The sequence below is a fragment of the Pipistrellus hanaki genome (assembly GCF_964339955.1).
Source record: "Pipistrellus hanaki genome assembly, chromosome: 1".
NCBI classification, from domain to species: Eukaryota; Metazoa; Chordata; class Mammalia; order Chiroptera; family Vespertilionidae; genus Pipistrellus; species Pipistrellus hanaki.
The window spans coordinates 28,927,628-28,951,040 of NC_140503.1; the positions used below are offsets into that span (position 1 = coordinate 28,927,628).

The following is a 23,413-nucleotide window of genomic DNA, read 5'->3' on the forward strand; positions in this document are numbered from 1 at the left end:
TTAAACAGTGAGCAAGGAGTACAGTGGAGCAACCCAACTCTCTGCCTATACACTGTTCCTGTTTCTGCAATTATTGCTCTGAATTTACTCCATGTTGGTTCTTGTCAATATCATGCTTCATTTGATCCCTTGCTTAAAATTATTAATTCCCCTTGAAAGCCAGACTTTGAAGTCCTTGTGAAAAAAACGAAGCTGTCTCACAACTTTGCAAATTAAGATTTTTTTCCTTGTCACTCTGCTGAGAAATAAGTCATTTGTCCACTAAGACCTCAACAATAAAGCTTAATTTCTAGAAGGAAAAACCATAATAAAGGGTCTGAGTCAACCAAATCCCAGAACACTTTACCTCTTCCATCGGAATGACCTGAGAGTAGCCACCTCCTGCAGCGCCACCTAGAGGATAGGTCAAGGGTGAAGCTCACGTTAAGGCATGTTTCTCCACAGAGGAAATGAAATCGGTTTTGCAACTGCTACACATATTATTTATTTACTTTCTACAATTTGGACAGATTTGACCAGTGTCTTTAATTTTTTTCTACAAGCTGAAACACTTGGGTCTTTCTTGTGCTGAACAGCCTCTCAACTGAAATCCGAGTCTAACAAAAATATGAACACATACATTCCAACTTACCATCTTTAGAAACAGGTTCCCCGTGATTCCTAACATCTGTTAAAAGCCCCAGCCTACAGTTACATAAAGGCAAACCTGTTTAATTTTCCACTTTCATAAACATTATTCTGGCATTTTAAAAAGGGGAATATTTAAAATACACACCAAACCCAGAGACTGCAATTCTTCCTAAGTAGGAGATACACATTAGGAAACGGGTTAACTGCTAGATTTTTGTTGGCATCTCTGAAATAATAATCAAAGGCCAGTCAAAAAAATATCCAGGTTTTAAGTTATCAGTGAGATAAATGTCAGCTTGAGATGGATTTTTTTATTTTATTTCTTTGGTGAGGCAGCGACCATGCCATGAAAAGTGGGCAATTTGTGATATGAGGAAAAGGAGGATATTGGGTTCAGTAAGTAGAACAAGGAAAAAGGCTCATTCATATGTAAGAGAATTAAGACAATCTCAAAAGCAGAGCTAAGTCAGCACATTTATGAAACAGAACAAACCAACAGGCAAAGGAGCAAAAATGGTACCCCGAATTAACATTAGTGAAAGCATTAGAACAAGCAAATGTGTGATGCCCTATCTCCAAGCAAATAGGGTTGTATTTAATTATAATTGATAAAAATAACTTTAATTAAAAGAACATGTCTACAGCACTGCAGCTATAAAAAACTGAAGGTGAAGTATGATTACTGACATTGTGTTTTCATGCAATCAGACGAAAAAAAAATTGTGGATAGTGTTGCTTTAGAGCTCGAAATAGACATGGGGGCCTACTCTAGTACTTAAGAATTGTGTCTTTGACCCAGTTGCCTCTGAAGTCCCAGTTACTGCTATTGCAAAATGGAGATAATACTATCTTATATTAGAAAATAAAATAATACGCATAAACTGCTTAGCACAAAAGGTAGTATAAAGCACATACTCAACTAGGGTAGGCTTTTCTTATCCCCATAGGGTGAAACATCTGTAGGGTTTGTCTATGTCTCTAGAAAGTCAGCATGGTGACGGATTACCTTGATTGTTACCGTGACAATTGACTATTAGTCATACAAAAGCACCTCTGCCTACATAGTACTCATGCTAGGAATCCCTGTGCAGTGTCATATAGCGACAGCAGGAGCAGGAGCTGGGGTGATCTGATGAAAGCCTTCAGCAAAAGCAGCACGACAGGTGGGCGTGAGGAAGACATTGCTAACGTCTAAAAAGCTGAGGACTCCTGAGCATTCATGGGTCAAGGGGGCCAGAGAAGACCGAGGGAGCGGCAGGTGTCCTCTGGCCACCCACGGTCTCGTCCCACTGATACCTTTTATCCCAAAGGTGGGGCCCTGGGAGGGCTGCCGCACACACGCGAAGACGTTCTGGTGGAGGTGGGCGCCGAGGGCTTGCACCAGCCCGATTGTGGTCGTGCTCTTCCCTTCTCCCAGGGGCGTTGGAGTGATTCTTCAAGAGGAAAGCAAAAGAGGAAAATTACATTGAGGGGGATTAAATTGATGTGAATCACTAAAGCCAGATCTAACAGATCCTAGGGAACGATTCTTAACCTGAATAATAAGACGGAAGATCTGAAAACGGTCTTAGGAGTCTTGGTTGTACCTTCCCCCTAATTTTAAATTAAACAAACACTGCTGTGCTTTAGCTGTTCTCACTGTAAGGAGAAATACACGTTACCTTGTAGAAAGACACTACTCTGATTTAAATTCCTCAACTTAAGTCTCAAAAATTAGCTTTTATATGCAACTCAGCCAAGCAATAAAAATGAATGCTCAACAGAGCTAACAAATTAATGAATTTGGGGTTAAGAAAAAGCAATTCCATATAAAGACCGGGTTTGAAGATCCAATTCTTTCACTTACTAGATGAATAACTTAACAAAATTTTCTCATCTCTGAAGGTTATAATCTACTCTGACCTCACAGGGTAGCTGTAAGGATCCAAGTTAGATAAAAACACCCGTGAAAATGCTAAGACCAAAGTAAAGGAACCTCCACACATACATGCTAAGTGCAAACACAACTCCTGCTAATAATAATCAGGATTAACATTAAAATTTGATTGGCAAATGAATAAAAGTCGCACCCAGTCACCACCACGTATTTGCCATCGGGCTGATGCCTCAGGCGGTCCAGCACCGACAGCAGGACTTTGGCCTTGGTTTCACCGTACAATTCCACCTCCTGGGAGAAAAGACCAATCTCTCGAGCCAGCTTACTGATGGGCTTTGGCTTGCAGGATCGGGATATGTCAATGTCACTTAAAAGAAATATAGGAACAGTCAATCCATCTTTATTCATGGAAGGAATTAACCCCAGCCTACTAATGACCCACACCAACCACGGATGGCACTTTCAGAAGGGGTATAGATACGCATAGCCAAGGCCACAAATCAACAACCCACAAAGTTATAAACCTGTAAAATTTCATTTTTACCTTGGAACAGGTGTCTTGAGGTTAAGCGTGTTATGCTCAATCAGCCATTTTCCTGACTTAGATTTCTCCAGAAAACGCTTTGCACTCTCTACTGTGCTCTTAAAAAAACACACACAAAAAAAACAAGATATAAATGGAACCTAAGAGAGGTAATTTCCACCTCAACTCTTAATTCTGGATAACTCAAGTGCAATCAAAATGAACACCTTCATGGTCCGTCTATTCACATTCTGGGCTGCTTGCCTCTTTCCAAATCCGCTGGTGTGTGTTAAAAAGGGCGAGAAAGCCAAACCCTACTTAGCAAAGTCAGTGTTTGCACTTTCTTTTCCTTAAGTTATCCCACAGTAAAGAACTGTGCCTTCCCTACGTTCCTCTACTCAAAAGACCGATTCTATTGCTCTGTTCTTCCATTCCCCCTTTTTTTTCTTCCACAGACTCATATCCTTCCTTAGCTTCGGAGCAGGTTTTATGATATTTCTACTTGGAGAGAAGAGTGGTAACTTGAATGCTACCCGTTTCCTAGAACTATTATAGAAACCTTTGTCCAAACGCACCTGCATTAGCATTGCCACTGTCATGGGCCCGACGCCGCCGGGAACAGGAGTGATGAAACTCGCCCTCTCCTTGGCCTCACTGAATGCCACATCGCCCACAAGTTTTCTCCCACTCTGCTTCGTATTATCTGGTCATGGGGGGAACATCAAAGCAAAGTGTCACCATCGTAATCCTTAATTTCTAAATTAAGTGATCAACAACGACCGCTTGTTCCAAAAACAAAGTAAAGTTTAGGGTGTGCAGTCCCATCTTTACCTAAAAGCTATGGGATGGCAGGAGTTTGCTATTTCCTAGGGAAAAACTTACTTTACCTGCAAAAATTCACAGGATACATAAATGGTTTTTCAGAACCAAGAGAATCATTTTGTAGTCTGTCAGGTGACAAATAAAACATCAATTGTTTTTTACTCTTAGAGCCAACTATCCAATTTATAATGAGCTCCTTCCTTTTAAAATGTTAATTTGCCAAGGCCTACAGAGGAATCTTTTGGGTGCACAAACCTCCAACTATGCCACAGCTGCCAGATACCGTTTCTACAGCAACTGTCAGCATTTTGTAAGCTCCATGCAAGAGGTGGAGGAACAATTCAACATCCAATTCCAAAGATGAGCAGCTACTTAAATGTATGCAAGAGGCAAATATAATTACACTTCCCTTAAAAGGATACAAGAATAACTACAATTCTTTCCAGCAAAGAATAGCTAGCTATTCAAGGGAATAAAGCCCAGTGATACATCATTGTTCCCATACAGAAAGCACCCCAACTTGGCTGCAGTGACTTGGGGAGGGGCTGGCGGACAGGGCCGGGCCCCCCAGCGCTGAGGCTCCCAGGCAGGAAGGACCTGGTAGGAGCGAAGCCCTTTCTCGACCTCTTTTTGATCAGATCACCACAATGAGCAAGGATGCTTCAGAGAACAGCAGGTCCTCAAATAATGTCATTTCATTCAACATCAATGAGGAAAGGACTTGCCCCACTGAGCGAGGGTGAGGTGCCCAGCGATGGGAGAGGTCCTGTCCAGGGCTGGTTCCCTCCATGCACCCTTAGCTGTATGACTTAGGCTCCAGCCACCCGTGACCCTGAACTGGAAGAAGTGGGCTGGAAAAGAATGATCTTTCTTGTTTTCATTCGCCTTTCTTAAATGTATGCATAGCTCACATTTATCTCGATGTTTAATATTAGAAGTGTTTCAGTCTTTATTTAGAAGTTAGGTGGGCCAAAAATCAGCAACAGAAACTTAACTCTTATTTGTATCCATTAGTCTATGGTAAAACTGGTTTCATTCCACAGTGCTTCACTTAAAATCACAGTTTCCAAGAACCTACAGACCATACTATTGGAGGGCTTACCTGTACAGCCAAAAGGCCAGAATCCCATGACCTAGGCTGTGGGATCGGCTCTTCCACTAACTGCTAGTCCTCAACCCTGTGGGCTCCTTACTGATCAGAAGTCCAAAGATGCAAGGAAGGATAATGCTACGTATTTCACAAGCTTGCTGAGAATCAAGTGAAAAATGTGCATAGTCTTGAAATTGAAAAAGCATTCCGCAAACCTAAGAGTTTCTCTTCCCATCTTAGCCACATAAGAGATTTCCATATGTACTATAAGGAGCTGATAAATAAAAACTCTTCAGACGGTTTCTAGAAGACTATAAAGCAGCAGCTCTGGCAGAACATTTCCTCTCATAACCACTAATGTGGTTTCAAAAGGCCAACCAAATACTGTCAAGGTTGTGTCCTTTGTGCAGGTTTCAATAGCCTAACGCTGATGTTAGCTTCAAACCCCAACACCTCTTTCTATTAATTATTATTAATTGTTATCAATGTGAGTCACTTTCTTCATGTTTCTCAATATATAGGAGACATATCATGTATTGCACAACCAAATGCTGTGCTGGAAGAGCTCAGTTTTGCTACATAGTTAACCAAACAGGGTTAACTTGAGTGCCCTCTGATGTCTGTATAGTATTTCATGGATAGTCTGATGTGGTCGGTGGAAAAAGCGACCACTTCTCAATCTAAGTGAGTGAATGGATTTAGTAACCAAGGTTAAATACCCAGGGCTTAGAACTTCTCTTTCATTGGGAATTATAGGTGCAAAATTCAACTGAAGATCCAGCTGAGACTTGACTCCTTCACATTTAATTTGGGGACCTCCAATCATAGAGTCCAGTATAGAAGCCACTGTGCTGGGTGAGTTCAGATTGGACTGGGTCAGGGTGGGGAATCTGTTCCCTCTTTTTATAATTCCTCCAAATAAAACCTATGATTAATCTAGTCCTTCTCAAATTATCTTTACTAAACCAAGAAGGAAGAACACTTTGATGTGTTTCTCTGGCCAATTCTTTCTGCTCTGCACTTTAAACTTTAAAAATATTCCTCTTTTTTTGGAGGGTGGGGGAACACACACCTTAATTCATTCTTTTTTTAAAAATTTTATTTATTTATTTTTTTTACAGAGAGGAAGGGAGAGGGATAGAGAGTTAGAAACATAGATCTGCTGTCTCTTGCACACCCCCTACTGGGGATGTGCCCACAACCAAGGTACATGCCCTTGACTGGAATTGAACCTGGGACCCTTCAGTCTGCAGGTTGGCGCTCTATCCACTGACCCAAACCGGTCAGGGCCTTAATTCATTCTTATTTGGCAAGTGACTTATAATGTTATCCACACAAATGATTTAAATAATCAAAATATGAACCAAGAAGTGGCCCGGCTGTGCTTTTAAAATGAAGACCCATGGTCTGCAACTCAATTATTCTGCCAGCTTGTGGGAACATTAAAATCCCACCTTTCTGATATTTATTCATCTATAGGATCAGTAAAGATAGTGCATTGATTTTATTCACATTTTATCATCTACGTGAGGAATAAAGGTGAGCAGGAAGTTAAGTTTTATGTTTAAATCACGTTTCATACTTACCTGCAAATTTCTTACTTATCTACAAGACTTAAGATCCCCACCCAGAGGTTTCTTCATATCCCTCAAATCCAGTCTCCCCCACGCCTCCCTCTCCCCCCCCCCCCAAAAAAAAATGCCCAATGCAGAAATATGACACAGAAGATGCAAGGTTTTTAAGAGAATGAGTGTGAATGTCGTGTGGCAAATGCTCAACGTGAGGAGTTGCAGGTAAGTACTTTCTAGATCACCCATTAGATAATTACGTTACAAGAAAATTAGTGCTCAATTATGAGCTACTGTCTTAAAAGCATGGTAGAGAGAGTGGGAGGCAGGTTAAAAACAGCGAAGGCTTGACAGTGACTAATATTCCTGGCAGCTTAGTGTCTGTATTTCAAACTTGAGATGGCAAGGGAGAGAAATGATTATCCTTGCTATAACTCCCTTCAACAATTCAACAGACACAATAGAGCGCAAGCAGTTAGAAGGTGTATGCTGGACAGGGCACCACATATGAGACACATATGATAAAAGAAGCACAAGTCTTATGAGGAGGAAGGGAATGCGGGAGGGAGGGAGGGACAGAAAGGATTGTCAAAAGAGGACACCATCCCTTGTTGAAGGGAAATCAGGCAAGGCTTGGAAGGAAGAAGGGGCATTTCAGACAGAGACGAGGTGGGGAGGAAGTTGGTTGAAAGTGAAGATCACAGCTGTTTTGTATAGCCGAAGGCCTGGGGTGGTGCCTGCTGCAGAGAAACAGTCTCTCGATTAAAGATTGTTCCTTCTTGAATCTATGAGGTATGTATACAGGTACACACGGTATTGCACTTTCAAATTTTATGTCTGAAGACTCCAGGAAGAAAGAACAGCCTGCTCCACTGCAGATGCAGTAAAGGACAAGGCATGTGCGGACGGGCATGTGGTCCGTTTACAACAACGTAAGGTAGGTTTCCACAAAGCAATGTGAGAGGAGGCCGCCAAGGCGGCTGCTACTAGTACGGGGTTAAGGAGCCTGACAGGTGACATGGACAGGAGGAGGCTCAGGGCCCATGTCAAGGTGAATATGGCAAAAGCACAGATGGGTCTGAATGGGCATCAGGCCAGCAAGAAATTCCAGCAGTCCACCCAGTTGAGAGGGTTACCCTCAATGGTGACTCTGTGGACAGAGGGGAGAGGGGGAAAATCTATTATTTAAAAATAAATCCAATAAGGGGAATAATTGGGAGGGAAACGAAAAGGCTCCAGACCCGTGAGAAGGAAGAATGGTGACAACATAAACGAAAACAGGGGTGAGGCATGAATTAGGGAGAAGGATGCCAAGTACAGCTGTGGGGGTAGCTATAATGGTTTACCCTCTCTTCCTAGAAAAAGGAGGTCAAACACCTTCTTTTTCATGGAAAGCCCGCTAGAGGACTCCTGGCAGAAGGAGCCCCTCTCCTGAAGTCTCACAGCACTTTGCAAAGATGACACTGAATTTTAAATCCATCCACCCATTGCTGAAAGAGTAACCTGTACATAGAGGGAGACCTCCCCTCTTGTCCCTCTCCAGTTCTCTCCCTGGACAAAGTCATCTCGGGAGCTGCACAGCAGCGGCTAAAATCACGGGTTGTGCCGTCAAGCTGGCTGCCTGCCTGCCCGTAGCGAAGTCCCATCTACCGATGGCAAGCACCCACGGGCAGGCCAATCACACCGAACCTCAGCACTTCAGCCTAAAACAGGATCCGGGATTCTCACTCAGGCTTCACCTGATGGCCCAGACATCTTCCTCAGCCCAGCCATTCCCCAGGCCCACTTCCTCCCCCAGCAGCACTCACCGGGGATGTAGTTGATTCCACAGTCGATGACTACTGCCCCGGGTTTGATCCACTCCCCTTTCACCATTTCAGGCTGACCCACCGCAACCACCAGGATGTCACCTTTATTTACCTAAGGAAAGACGATTCTGACTTCAGAAACTAAAAGCGAAACATAAAAAAAATCAAGACATGGAAAGGACATTCCTTTCATCCCTGCAGATTTTCACCATCATCCGCTATTTTCTGCAGGCCACTCACTGACAGCGCTCTGGACGCTTTGCTCATTCCTATACATGCCAAAAGCTCCCCTTTCACAAGGTATTTTACCAAGTGGGGAACTTGGTAAGAAACCAAAGGAGCCACAGGCCTCGGATGATGTCCTGAGTGAAAAACATCCAAAAGACTGCTCCCTGTGAAATGCGGGAACTTCCACCTCTCGCAGGATGCTGCGTGGCGACAATTATAAAAGCAGGTGCTGGGCCTCTCCTGCTCTCTCAGCATTTAAGAGACTGCATGCACTGTCAACAGGATGTGTACATATGAGAATCCCTGGGCTCAGGAATCTGAAGCAGGGGTCAAGAACAAACTTCGACAGATGTCATAGAACCTCTGTCCACACATTTCCCTCCGAAGCACCTTTATCTCTGAGGCCATCCTTCTTATCACTTTGGGAGTCAATCCCAGTTCTTATTCTGCCAATCCCCATCTACCACAGAGGAGACTGGTACAGAAAGAATACAGTCAAAACAAAACCTGTGTAACCTTGGGCGAGTGCTCCATGTGAATTCGTCTTTTTCATCATACAAAATGAATCATAGACGTTAGGATAAATGAGATAATGAGGTAAAGTACACGATAGTTTCTGGCACTTAACTGTTAGTTATTCCCATTAAGTGAGAACATGCCACCACACACACACACACACACACACACACACCACCTTCCACTCCACGCTGGACCTCCTACCTCCTTGTCTAGATCGGCAGTCTTGGAGTGGCAGGTGGTCACTGTGGCGTGGTTCCACAGAAGCAAGTCATGCATGGGGGCACCGACTATTTTGCTGCGCCCGATCACCACAGCATGCCTTCCGGCAATCTGCATCCCTGCAAGAAAAGCCAGCGTGCATCAGAGAACTGGGGGGGGGCTGCCCTCCTTCGCGTGTCACCTATGTGGAAAAATTCAGAACAAGTGCACGAAAACAGATTTAGAGCACCAACAAGAAATCTTCCAAAAACACACTTACTTAGGAAATAATATTCTCAACTCTAGGGATTTAGCTACAAATTGATTCTGTACATGTGTCTTTCTTGCTGTGGGTTTTTGACAGCAGCTTAAGCCAAGATACATTCATTCAGTCACCAGAGAGTGGGAAGAAAACCTACACTTAAAGAAAAAATAAAAGGAAACCGTGACATTCAGCTAATAAACAGCCATATGGAAGAAGACATCAGACTCAATTCCATGGAAGAAATAGGGATGACAAATAGGGGGCATGTAATAGGGTGGGGGGAAGTGAGGGAAATTAGATTAATACATATTGGTGATTCTTTCCACCTTGAGTAAGCTTATTTATGCAGTTCCTCGTCGAGCTTTCTTTTGGCTTAGGGCCTGATCCATAGGGTTATTTGCTGGAAAGTGAAAAGCGGGAATTTAACTGTGGTAGAAAGCTTTCCTTTTGCCTATTCAGCATCCGTTCTTCTGGCACTGTACCAAGGTCCTTTTCTCGACTGACATACTCTACTTAATAGAAATGTGGTCTGTATTTCATCCCCCAGCCAATGAGATCCAATCCCATGACTGTTAGGCACAAGGATGGAGCTGCTTGGGGCCACCAAACGGAGTCTGAGAATGAGCTAGAAAAAGAGCAGAAATAAAGTATCGAAGACTCCACTTGAGCTCCGTTACCTACTAAGTTGTGGCTGAAGTGGTTAAGGCAGTTGGTGCTTAAATCGTGCTTCTTGCAAAACATTAATTTTATCCAAAAAAGTAAGCTTCTACCTAACACCACAAACATCTAGAAGTAAAGCCCTCAAAGTCTGAAGTGTTTGAATTAATGGCAGCTTCACTAGCCATTAGATGAAGTGGACGCCTGTAGCTGCTGTGGCTCATGGAATTTGCTTTTATCAAGTTGCAACAAACTGCTAAACAGGCTGTTAATATAAACTTAGTTGTGGGACTGGACAGTGATAGCTGTCACAAGGCTTAGAGTCTTTTCTCACTGACCACAGAAAATTTTCTTTTACATAGGTCAACATTTTCCTCTTCAAACTTCTGATCCACTTCCTCTACACAGGACACACTTCCTTCTAAAAAATAAGCTCTGCTAAAGGATTTGTGATGAAATAAAAATACTGAGATGCTGATTAGGTGATGAGGTAATACAGCCAATTGTTCAGAGATGGGTTTCCAGACATCTGTCTAGGTGCCCACTGGGGAGGTGGGGACTTTTTACATTGCACCCCTACATACTATCTTAATTTTAACTACCATATAGGCTTAATTGCTTTGAACTTGGATCTGCTGCCTCTTGGACAAATTACTCAATCTTTCCGAGCCTGTTTTCTCAGCTTTTGAATGACAGCACCTATTTCATAGGATTGTTGAGAACTTAGGTAAAGCCCCTAGCAGATAGGTCCTCGTGCCAATCAAGTCCATTTATGTGGGGCCCACAATGAACCCCCTCTTTGTGCATGTCAGGATCAAACTCTAAGACATGGGGCTTTGCTTTTGGTTTTTACCTGTTTCTTTGATGAGTTCCAAGCATCCTTTAGGTGTACAAGGGATGAAGCAGTCATTTAGGTCACCTCTAGCAAGCTTTCCAGCACTGATGTTAGTCAATCTAAAACAATGTAAGCAATGAAGGGGAGATAAAGGAATTTAGGTGTTTTTACTCTTTAGACGCAAATAATTTTATATTTGGACTCCTACAATGTGATGTAGAGAGTTAAGCCACACTCACCCATCTACATCCTTTTCAGGAACAATAGCATTGACCACTGCTTCAGTGTTAATGGGATTCTCTGAATCTAAAGGCAGCTGCACTATGAACCCATGTATGGTGTGGTCTTCATTCAAAGATGTAATGTACTTTAATACCTAAAAATAATACCACATACAATTGGTATGTCACATAGAAATACAGGGTGGAGAAATACTTTCCAAGTCAAAAGGAAGGTTGTCCCCTAAGAGTTTAATTGTAATCATCTCAAAATGTACCTCCTCTTGAATCGTAAGAGAATTCTACCTTACCACAGAATATAATCACCAGGGTTCTGGTAAGAATTCCATCAAAGAACTACAAACTTCAACAATTATACCCAGTCACCATGGTCTACATCAAGTTTTCCGGGATAATAGAAATGTTCTATATTTTACAATTTACAATACAATAGTGGTTACTGAATACTTGAAATGTGGCTAATACAACTGAAGAACTGAATTTTTAAATTTTCTTTCATTTTAATTAAATGGCCACATGGGGCTGGTGGCTACCCTTTTGGACATTGCAGATGCAGAACATTTCCATGACTTCAGAGAGTTCTCTCCTGCCCCTTCAGTTAACCCACTATCTACAAGCAACCACATTTGATTTTACCGTAATCATTTATTTATTCTATTCTTTAAAAATAAAAATACTTTTATTGATTTCAGAGAGGGAGGGAGAGGAAGAGAGAAATAGAAACATCAATGATGAGAATCATTGATCGGTTGCCTCCTGCATGTCCCCCACTGGGGATCAAGCCAGGAACCCAGGCATGTGCCCTTACCAGGGAATTAAACCATGACTTCCTGGTTCATAGGTCAATGCTCAACCACTGATCCACACCGGCTGGGGTATTCTGCCTAATGTTGAGCCTCATATAAATGAAATACACATTTGGTTTTTAAGATGCATATAACTACAGGCAAGGGGTCATTTTTTAATCAACGCGGCAGATATGATTTGGAAACAAATGTTGCTGCAATCACACTCTGAGTATCAAACATTCACACCCTATCACTGCACCATTTACTCTGTAGGTATTTTCAAAGATTTCCTGGAGGCAGGGTCTGTGAAGAAAGAATTACCTGGAGGTCTTCTGTATGCTGAATATATCAGTCCCTAAAGTCCTATTAAACCAAAACCAGAGATGAAAGCCTTCAGCTGCCCTCTTAACACTCAGGTCCTAAAACTCACCTCAGCTTCTGTGGCCGATCTTGGTAACTTAATGTGAGTGGCTTTGATCCCAATCTGCAAAAATGAACATTTAAAACAGGTGTTCAGCGAGAGAACTTGAGACAGGGGCCCGTTTCTTTTACAGATGTGACTAAAACAAACCATGCGGTGTTTTAATCACTTCACCCTGCGTTCTGAAAAATCGGTCTACCGTTTTGACCCGCTCATCATTTATTTAATTGTCATCACTGCACGTAAGCAATTTCGTGCCCACTGTTCCTGCTCGTTGGGAAGTAGGCAGATCATTGATTAGAAAACATTCCATGGCTGAACCAGAGGCTGTAGCTCTAAATCACCCATTTCTGACTTACAACATAGATAAAAGGAAGTCCACTGTGGGTGAAAAACGTTTTTATGGGGAGGGGCACAGAGGGCAAGGGTGGTGGGCAGGGGTGGGGTGGGGATGACAACACTGCTGTTCTCGCTTTACCTCTTCTGCAGCCTTCAGCTTCATGTTTATATAAAGATTGGAATCATCTCTGTTGCCAACCTGGAATAATAAATACAGGCAAATCAGACGATCTGGAAAGTCAAGGTGTACAGAAAAGCTTATGACACTTGTTGCAGAGAACTTCAACAGGAGAATCAGGAGAGTGTCAGGGCGGGATGGAGATGTGAACACAGGTGGGATGAGGGACCCCTCCCCTAACAAGGCTCACCTGATTCCCACTGAAAAAGGAAAAGAAAAAGCAGGGGATGCCTGGATCTACCTTGGAAATTGGGCCAGGTGCTGCAGGCCTGCCGAAAACGAGGAATTTCTGCTGACATTGAGAGAGATGGGGCTGGGGGACTGTCATCAGGAGGAGAAACAACACAACTGAGACAGGAACACCCAGAGGGCACACCTGCTTCCTCTCCCTCGCCACCAGGGGCAGTGGAGAGCTCTCATGCCCACACCAAAGAAAAACTAGCTAGGGTGGACTATTCCTACCTTACTCAGAGCAGACACCTGAGCAAGGCAAAGGGCAGGCTGCTGGCCCCCAGACAAAGAAGCCAAGTCCTTTGAACCACTGTGCGAGGTCTCAGTATGTTCCTTCTATTTACTTTATCACCATCATATTTATAGTTTTTCACTCTAACCTAGGGGTGTCGAACTCAATCAGAGAAGGGGCCAAAATCTAAAATCCAGCCTAAATAGCGGGCCGAATGGTTTACTGAACAGTCATAAACTGACAATGTCATAAACTGACAGCGGAGTGCAGTGATGACAGCGCAGTGCGGGCCACATTGCAAGGCCTGGCGGGCTGGATTTGGCCCGCGGGCCTTGTGTTTGACACATGTGCTCTAACCACTTATCTGTAAAATTTTGTTTTACAAATATTTTTACATGTTCCAGTGGTTGACAGTTGTCCTTTTCAAGGTTGAAATAGACTCTCTGGGTGAAATGCTATGAATTTGGCTTCTGTCAAAATTGTAGAGGGAAAAATGGTAGGCCCATCAATATCAGCGCTGAGAAGGATAACCCCGATTTTGTAAAACTACTGTTTGGAATTCTCTGACAGCCTCTTATTCTAAAAAAATAACTGCTTTCTAGCCTGTTTTAGCCTCCTTGAATAATGAGGAAGATACACTTCGCTGTCTGACCTTGTAGGCCAGAGACTAGATATGCCCATACTCTCAATGCCATGCCAGGTGCATTTTTTAATTGGATAGAACTGTGTTGTTTTAAAGGCCAGCAGCAAGATAACCACTAAGCACACATAGGGCTGGCTCCTTAATAAAAGGGGAAATTCTACTTGTAGCTTTGCTTAGAATTTGAATTCATTTTCTCTAAGCCCATCGTGGTAAATAAAGTGTGACTCCAAGCTCTCTGAGCACTGCCTGGTTCACTCCGGCTCTCTGTAACAACGCAAGGCTCCTTTTAACAGGACGACCGCAGAGAAAGAAGCTGGCCTTAGTAACAGAGTATTTCCAGTCCCTGTCATGTTGATGCTACTGTGGGAAGCTCCCCAGGCTCACAGGTCATTGCCCCACTCTTAGCCTGTGCTGTCCTTTGCACACATCTGTTTGCCAATGCCAATTTGAATTTCTTCTCTTGAAAGGTAAGTCTGTTGCGGAAATGTGATTTTTTTTTTTTTTAATGGCTCATTTGAATGTAAGCTGCTTCCTGTGGGGGCTTCCCTAGAATTTTAGTGCCTTATATATTTTTTCTTTGGCCATTTTCTATACATTCTTTACCCCTAGCATTCAACCTTCATTGATTGAGTTATCAGATTTAATGCACTGACTTTTAGATCAAAGTAGGAAAGATCTTTCTAAATACAGAGTATTTTTTTAATTTTCATTAATATTTATAACTACAATTCATTATTTAGACTTACCTCTGAGTTTAAATGGTTTTATCACCCTCTGCCCGTCCTTTAAAAATTATAATTTCTCTCTACTGCAACTTACTTTCACTTATCTCTCAGGTAGCTGACATGCAACTATATCACTTCTCCATAAAAGGTATGTAGGCATTTCTCCGAGTCTCTCTGTATCTGAAAATACCTTTTGATATCTTTGCACTTGAAGGATCCACTTGGCTGAATTTGCTGTCACATCATTTTCCTTCAGAGACGTAGTGACTTTTGCTGTTGTTCCTTTATAGGAACTGATTTCTGTCTGAACATCTCAGAAAGAATTTTTCTAAACCTCCATTTTATTTTATTTTTAAAAATTTATTTTTACTGATTTCAGAGAGGAAGGGAGAGGGAGACCGAGGAACCTTACTGATGAGAGAGAATTATTGATGGGCTGCCTCCTGTACACCACTACTGGGGATCAAGCCTGTAACCCAGGTGTATGCCCTTGACTGGAATCAAACCCACGATCCTTCAGTCCACATGCTGACGCTCTACCCACTGAGCTAAGCAAGCTAGTGCAAAACTGCCACTCATTTTAAAAAGAAAGCTTACAGTTATGAGCATATGTCAAAGTTTCATTATAATCCCAATGCAAACCAAAAGACCTCTTAGCAGCCAATTCAAAGACTCACTCTCAGGACAGGCATTCTACAGAGGAAAATGGTTGTACAATCATCCTAGACTTGATGCAAAAAGAAAGTTTATGAAGAACAGTAGATTTGTGACTGTCAATCAAGTGGGTGGGTGGAAGACAGGTTCCCCAGAACAAATCTTAAATCCATTAGAGTTTATCAAGAAAATCACAGAATGCTAATTTCTTTCCAAAAGGAGGTGAACTACATTATTGAAAAAAAAAATCCTTGCACAGAAAAAGTTAGGAACATTTTTTTTTTAAACAACAGGAGTCTGCAAACTGTTTCTATAAGAAGCCAGACGGTATATATTTTGGGGTTTTCAGGCCATGTATTGTCACACATTTTGCTCTTTTTTTTTTTTTTTTTTAACACTTTACAACCTGAACAGCATTTGGACTTGGGCTCCTGTTTTATAACATAAAATAACTTGGGTACCAGTCTACTCACTAATTTTTCTTTCTGCTTCAAGAGATAGTCAGGTCAGGTGAGTTTATTAATTTTATTGTTTTGTCCGTGTCCTTTGTGAGGACTGAATGAGTTGCCATGAGCAAAGCACTCTGAATAGTCCTGGTAAGAAGCAAGTGTCAGTTTTTATAGTATTAATGACTAGAGGCCCGACGCATGAAATTCGTGCAAGGGGCTCAGCCCTTGCAGCCCAGGCTTTTCCCGGAAAGTTGTTTGGCCTTCCAGTCTAATTAGCATATTATGCTTTTATTATTATAGATTAAAGTATTTTATATGCTAAGGGAATGGAAATACAGCCTCCTTTGTATCTCTGAGAATGAAAAGTCAAGTCTTAATTCCATTTAAATATTCAGTTATTTGGGAAGTTAACAGTCCATTACGTTTTTTTAAAATTTCAACTTTTAGGTATATATACCCCAGCCAGATCATGACTATTCTTGACTGCAATGCTGAGAAATTAGAAAAGCAAAGGGGGAAAGCAAATTGCTTTTGGAGATAGATCTGGGTTCACATCCCAAACTCGGTCCCTTGCAGACCGTGGCTTCAGAAAAACTTCCCAAGATCCCTGGCATCAGTTTACTGTGACGATAAGGAGGCAGTGCCCAACCTGCAGGGCTAGTGCCAATATACACAAATCACTGAATGTCAGCAGACACTATAAAAGCAGTACTGTCTTTCCTTCTGGAGGGATGGGAGTGGGTGTGGATGGATGGGTAGTGATCAGGTTTGCATTTTGACAAGGGCGGCAAAGGACTGGAACCATCTGGATCAGACGTTTAAAACCTGTAAGCGCCAGACTGCAGTGGCCCCACGGGGTGGAGCGGCACAAATCAAAACGAGGAACAGCTTCCAAGAGCTTAGGAGAGGCAGGCTCAATAGCACCATAATCCTCAAGGGGATGTGTGGAGAGAGAGATCCTATAGGTGATCTCAGGTTTCTGGTTTGCAGGTGTGGGAAGATGGTAGTGCCAGGTCACCAGGATGGGGGAAAAAATGAGAGGTGGAGATGTGATTATGTAAAAATAAACAGAAACCTCATTGAAAGTGGAGGCTGGAAGAGAGAACGCTCACACGCATCACTTAAAGCACTCAACTGACCCCAGCAGGAAGAGATGGACCTTCCACCTCTCACGGGAAGTGATACCACTTGACTACCTCAGCAGGAAGAAAGGTTTCCGCCTTATCAGCTCAGCCAATGGGAGACTGCCGCAGCTCAGCCAGTGAAAAGTCACAGGCCCCAGTCTCCTCCAGTGGATTCTCCCTTTACAGCAGCCCCTCCCAAGTCCCCAAAAGAGCTTCTGCTCTCCTTTGTTTTTCTGGACTTATACCTTTAGACCACATTTCCTGAATTACAACTGTTTGTTGTTCTCGAATAAATCCATTTTGCTAGAGAAATATTGGCTATTTAAGGTTAACAATTACAACATAGTTTGTGTAAGCCTTGCATCATGGAAAGATGCTGACTCTGGTGCTAAAGTGCAAGATTAAAATACTCTACCACTGTTTTACTGGTGAGGACATAGAAGACAAAGCTGTAGAAAACTATTCGTGTAAACAAAAACACTTGCAATCAATAAATTTAAAGTATGAGTTTAGAAACCAATCTTTAAAACAGGAGGGAAAAAAACCAATATTGCTAAAGGAAAGGGGTAAAGAAACAGATTTCTAGTTTATGACATTTACTCATTTCTACAACAAACAACTCACAAGCATGAGCCAAGAAATAATCTGATCCCTCACATGTACCGAGTGTACACCCACAACATATACCTTTAATTCTTAGTAATTTGAAAAAAAAAAAAAAATCCACCACAGGAGAGAACACACCAGGCAGAACAGGCCTTCTATGTTTTTCTTCTCAGCTAAGGCCTCTTAAGACAATTAACAGAAATGGGGGAAATATTTAAGTACTATTCACTCTGAAATTCTTGATGAACATTGGACAGAAACTTAGCAAGGGATTAAGTAATGTAAGTGGAGACATACATACAGAGAGAAATGTGAAGTGATGAAGCAGGTTTTTCAAAAAAATATTTTTATTTTATTTTATAAAATATATTTTTATTTCAGAGAGGAAGGAAGATGGAGACGAAGATAGAAACATCAATGATGAGAGAAAATCACTGATCAGCTGCCTCCTGTATGCCCCACACTGGGGTCGAGTCTGCAACTCAGGAATGTGCCTTGACCGAGAATCCAACTGTGATCTCCTGGTTCAGAGGTCAATGCTCAACCATTGAGCCAAGCTGTCTGGGCTTAACTGATATTTTTGAGAGAGAGAGAGAGAAAGGGAAGGGGAGAGAGTAAGAGAGAGAGAGAGAGAGAGAGATATCAATTCGTTGTTCCATTTATTTATGCATTCATTGATTGATTCTTGTTATGTGCCCTGACTGGGGATCAAACCCACAACCTTGGCATATCAGAACGATGCTCTAACCAACTGAGTTACCTGGAAGCAGCTATTTCTGAAGGGAATTTCAAATGAAAGCTATCAGTTTCCTGTCACCTAAATCAACCCTTCAAAACATTCTTTGTACATTTGTCTATGTAACAAATATGTATTAAAGGCCTCCTACTGGATGAATCTGGAGCTGAGGGAAGACAATGTGGACAGAGGCCTAAATCAGGATGTACTCTCCCATGTAACCGTGAGACTGAGTGAGCTCCCTCAGAGGAAGAACAAGATGAAAACGTGGTTGAGGGCTATGCCTTGAGGTATTCAAATGTTCTAGATGAGATGAGGAAGAAACAGATCTCAATTCCTCAGAGAGATGAGAAACAAGCAAAAAAGATGAGAAGGAAGGAAAATAAGGGATGTCCCCGACAGCCAGAGTCCAGCACTCAGAAGAGATCCAGGGTGTGTAAGTTACTGGCCCTCAGCTGATATTCAACCTGTGTCGCAGTTAATTTTTAAAACATGCAATTCCTGACTATTTAGTCAGAGGCACTGACCTCCTTTCTCTTAGATTGCCAAAAACAAACAAAAACCAACAGCCAACACAACAATAGCTGTCTGGTGTGAATGAGTTAAAGTTATATCTTTTTTCTTTTTTTGTCAGGTCAATAAAAAGTACAATTTTTGGCGTGCCACAGGATTTTAGTAATTAATTTGTTTGCCATGGGGTGCAAAAGGGTTGGAAACCGCTGGCCTGCGGCAATGGTCCACACATGCCTGTGACAATTCCAAGGCCCTTTCAGAAGACCTGGTGAGTGCCAAGTTATTTTCATAACGACACTACACTGTTACTTGCTTTTTCCACTACACTGTATTGACATTTACAGTGAGGCTGCACAAGTAGTGGCGAATGAGTAAGACGGCTGCTGACATCAAGACAATGGTACCAAACTATACTCTCCATGAGGGTACCCTTCACTGCCATACACGCTCAGGAAAAACAGATGCCAGTTCCACTTACAGATGCCCGGGTGAAGCAGTGTTATTAAACCCAGACCCCTGAGAACGGACCTTTTTAATACTCTGTGTAGGGAACTGGAAGCACTCGGCGCGCTTCACTGCATACCAAAGTACACTGGCTGATGGCAGGAAAGGCACTGAAGCTGAGCCAGCTGCATTTTTAAATGGAACACCATCTTAACTGGAAGAGGAACTGACAGACAGTATTATTCAGCTTTGAATATTTGGCAATATTTTCTCAATAGTGGACAAAGTTAGCCTGCTACTTCAAGGAAAATAACAAACTATATTTGTTGGCCAATGATAAAATTTGAGTTTTCAAGCGAAAATCGAAATTTTTTTATCCACTCCTGTGAGCTTGACGACTTCTCAATACTTAAAAGTCCTTTCTGATGAGTTTGTTGGTGATATTTATGATCATGATTTTTTTATACCAGATCATGAAATGTGTTGTTAACATTTGGAAGATCTGATAAGCTGGTGAACTATTGTTTTCCAAATGAGGAATGAAGGACATAACAAAACTATGCATGGGGTACATTTTCTTTCAAACTGCAACACAGATCTCAATGCAACCAAGTATGAAAGTTCAAAGATAAGTTTCAGATTACACATTGTAACTAACCTTTAAAAACTTTGCTTATTCAGTCCTGGTGAATTCACAATTATCTGGAAAGACTATTTTCAAAAGCCTTCCCTTTAATGAGTGTATAAGGCCAGCTTTTCTTTTCATACATTTCAATCACACTAGCATATATAATAGCAAGAGACTGAGTGCAGATGCGATGGGAATTCCACTGTCTTCCATTAGGCCAGACTGTAAAAGGCTTTGCAAAAATGTAAAATACTGCCCCTCTTCTCACTAAATTTTGTTTTCTGCAAGTTTTCTCATTAAAATGTTACTTATGCTAACATATAATGATCTTCCTATGGGGCATTTTTACAAGTGTAAATATTTTCTAAGCCTCTCATTTTTAATTTCTATATAATACAGTAAATATCAATGGATAAATCAATATAAAAGAAAAGCTCCTTTAAAAAAAAGTTCCTAAAGGTCTTCAATTTTTCAAAACATAAAGGGATCCTAAGGACACTGAACTAGGGGAAGGGTGCCCACAGAGAAAAGCAGAGGGCCAGGGTATGCCAACATTTAGAAGTTGAGCTGAAGAGGAACCTGCAAGGAAAACTGCAAAGGTCTAAGGTTTCACAGAAGCCAGTCCCTCCCGCCCCCCCAAATAAATAAAAAATGGGGAGGGACTGAAGTTCTTGTTGGCTTAAGTGCTCCTGAGAGCCTGAGTAAGGAGGGTATTAGTAGACATGCACTACCATAATACCTGCAGTATCGCCAGGCCTGGTGTGAAACCAGGGACTTGCTCCTTCATCCGAGTGACCTGCTTCTTCAGTTGCTCCCTTATTTGCCTAGGGAAAAAGGAAAGGTTGGAGTTAACACAATGTTTCAAGCACAAAAAATTATGTGGACTACTATATGTATTTATCCTTTAAATTAAAACAGAACAGTCATTATCTGGTATAATGTGTATTATATATTGCCCATCCATTTTCCAGGCTTCAAATAGACATGGGTCTTTTCTTCTTCTTTTTTTGTTAGCCCTCAACTGAGGATATTTTTTCCCATTGATTTTTAGAGTGGAAGAGATGGAAAGAAACAGAGAGAAACATGGATGTGAGAGACACACCAGTTGGTTGCTTCCTGCATAGGCCCGACCAGGGCCAGGAATCGAGCCTGAAGCCAATGTATGTGAACTTGACTGCAGTCAAAACCTGGACCCTTCAGTCTGCTTGCTGACGCTCTAACCACTAAGCAACCAGCTAGGGTGACATGGATCGTTTCTAACTTGAGGTATTGATGCTGACTGGGCCATGTAGTATGGGGACAGTTTAAAACATATTAGTTGATGACATTCAAGATCACACAGTGAACAAATGAAAACTTGGCCCAACACTTCTGGAAGGCTGCTAATCCTCATATTTCTTCATTGTTTCTAGTCATCAATGATATATGAAAAAATTTTGCAGGAAGAAACTTAAGCTCACACCTGCTCAACCTACCATAGTACAATAATCACAGGGTATCCACGTAACGCAGACTTTACAAATTATATTCTAGCCTTGGCTGGGTAGCTCAGTTGGTTAGAGCATCATCCCAATACGCCAAGGGCACATGCAAGGTTCAACCAATGCATGCATAAATAAGTGGAACAACAAATCAATGTTCCTCTCTCTCAATAAAAAATTTTAAAAATTTTACTCTAATTCACCAAAGAATTTTCCTTACAAAAGAATTTAACACAAGGTTGAAAGTATAACCTGTTCTGAAACAATGATAAATTAGCTTATACAACTTCTCAACAATACAACAAAGAGGAGATCAAGTACACTCAATTACATCCATAAATAATCTAAATAGTCCTTGCCCAGTTAGGACACAGTCATGAACATGAAACAAGATCTGTCTCTGTTGCCGAAACCGGTTTGGCTTAATGGATAGAGCGTCGGCTTGGGGACTGAAGGGACCCGGGTTCGATTCCGGTCAAGGGCATGTACCTTGGTTGCGGGCATACCCCCAGTGGGGGGTGTGCAAGAGGCAGCTGATCGATGACTCTCTCATTGATGTTTCTAGCTCTCTATCTCTCTCCCTTCCTCTCTGTACAAAAACAATAAAATATATTTTTTTAAAAAAGAAAAAAGATCTGTCTCTGTTAAAGGGTTAGTTTTTCACTTGCTTTCCTTCATCTTAACCATATTTGACCCACTGTGTGCAAATATTGTATACATGGACATTTGCAAGCATCGCTTCCCTCATTCTCATTTGGTCACTCCCCCTTCTCCAATTCTCCACACTTTACTAACAACTGGCATGAAAGGGCATAGGGATCACAAGAAATAGATTATTTGGATTAGCCGGGTAAATATTAACATTGGATGATACAAGAAGTCATATCTAAGACTTCAAAATTTTATTTCTGGTTAGTGACCTTTTTTCAAGTCAACATCCTATATTGTAATAGAGTTCAAAAGAAGATTTAATAGACCCCAGGATTTTCTTTTTCTGAGATTTGACCCAAACAGAGGCCACAAAATTCTGCTGTGACACACAAAAAGGAAATAGTGGAGCTGCCAGGTTTCCCCCAGGCTGCCACTGAACCTCCCGCAATCCCAGCCTCAGCTGCTGCCCCTGCATGGCAATCAGACCTGGCACCAGGGTAGCTGCAGAAGGCCCCTCCCAGGCACCAAGTTTCCAGACTCCACTCTCTTTTCCCTCCAACCATTATATATTAATACAAAGCGCCTGGCAACCATTTCTACTGGTTCTCCTTAACCCTTCCCTGACCCAAATAAACCCCTTGGGGAGGAGGAGAATCCCAACCATTCCTAGCACCATGTAAACAGTAACAAGAACCAACAGTGAAAACAGATGAACATATCTGAGGCTCTCAATAAGCTTGTGAGATGGGCAAGGGAAGAGAAACTTTCTTATTCTCCTTCTCAAGTGTAGACAGAGGCTCTAAGCAGTTAATGAGCTTTCCTTGGGTCCTGAGTGGCACAATGAAGTCCAAGGGGAAGAAGCAGTAACCAGATGAGGCAGACTCTTTTTAAAATATATATATATTTTACTAGGCACCTGTTGCAGGAATATTCCTGCAAGACTTCCAGCGGGCTTCCCTCCCCCCACCTCCACCACTGTCTCTGCACTTACATTTTAAAAAAGGCTTATTCTAGCTGATGAATAATTATTCTGCAGACGTTAGGGAGAAAGGTGAGAATCAGGGACACCAGCAAGATGATGTTATTGCAATTACAAAAATCCAGGCCTAGCTTGGAATATGGTATCAATGTTAGGCTGGGAAGAAGTGGTTGGATTTTAGACATATTCATATGAAGCACAGAGAAAAGACCAGAGCTATAGATGACTCTGAGGTTTTGGGGTTGTGAAATGATCTGGAAAGACCGACAATCACAAACATTTTAAGGCACAGAGCAGATTTCATACCGATACGGTGCATTTATTTACCAAATC

The 23,413-nt window shown here is 41.9% G+C and overlaps 1 protein-coding gene across 1 annotated transcript in view; it reads right to left on the reverse strand.

Annotated features, from left to right (window-relative positions):
* Positions 1-23,413, reverse strand: part of MTHFD1 (methylenetetrahydrofolate dehydrogenase, cyclohydrolase and formyltetrahydrofolate synthetase 1) — a 53,118-nt gene that overhangs the window by 23,283 nt on the left and 6,422 nt on the right. Inside the window, exons 2-13 of the mRNA XM_084866436.1 lie at positions 20,709-20,793; positions 12,946-13,005; positions 12,477-12,530; positions 11,259-11,395; positions 11,038-11,138; positions 9,266-9,402; positions 8,318-8,429; positions 3,605-3,732; positions 3,051-3,148; positions 2,700-2,873; positions 1,927-2,063; positions 347-393 (exon numbers count right to left, since the gene is read on the reverse strand). Of these exons, the coding sequence (XP_084722562.1) occupies positions 347-393; positions 1,927-2,063; positions 2,700-2,873; positions 3,051-3,148; positions 3,605-3,732; positions 8,318-8,429; positions 9,266-9,402; positions 11,038-11,138; positions 11,259-11,395; positions 12,477-12,530; positions 12,946-13,005; positions 20,709-20,793 (1,270 nt within the window). The remainder of the gene's footprint in view (positions 1-346; positions 394-1,926; positions 2,064-2,699; positions 2,874-3,050; positions 3,149-3,604; positions 3,733-8,317; positions 8,430-9,265; positions 9,403-11,037; positions 11,139-11,258; positions 11,396-12,476; positions 12,531-12,945; positions 13,006-20,708; positions 20,794-23,413) is intronic.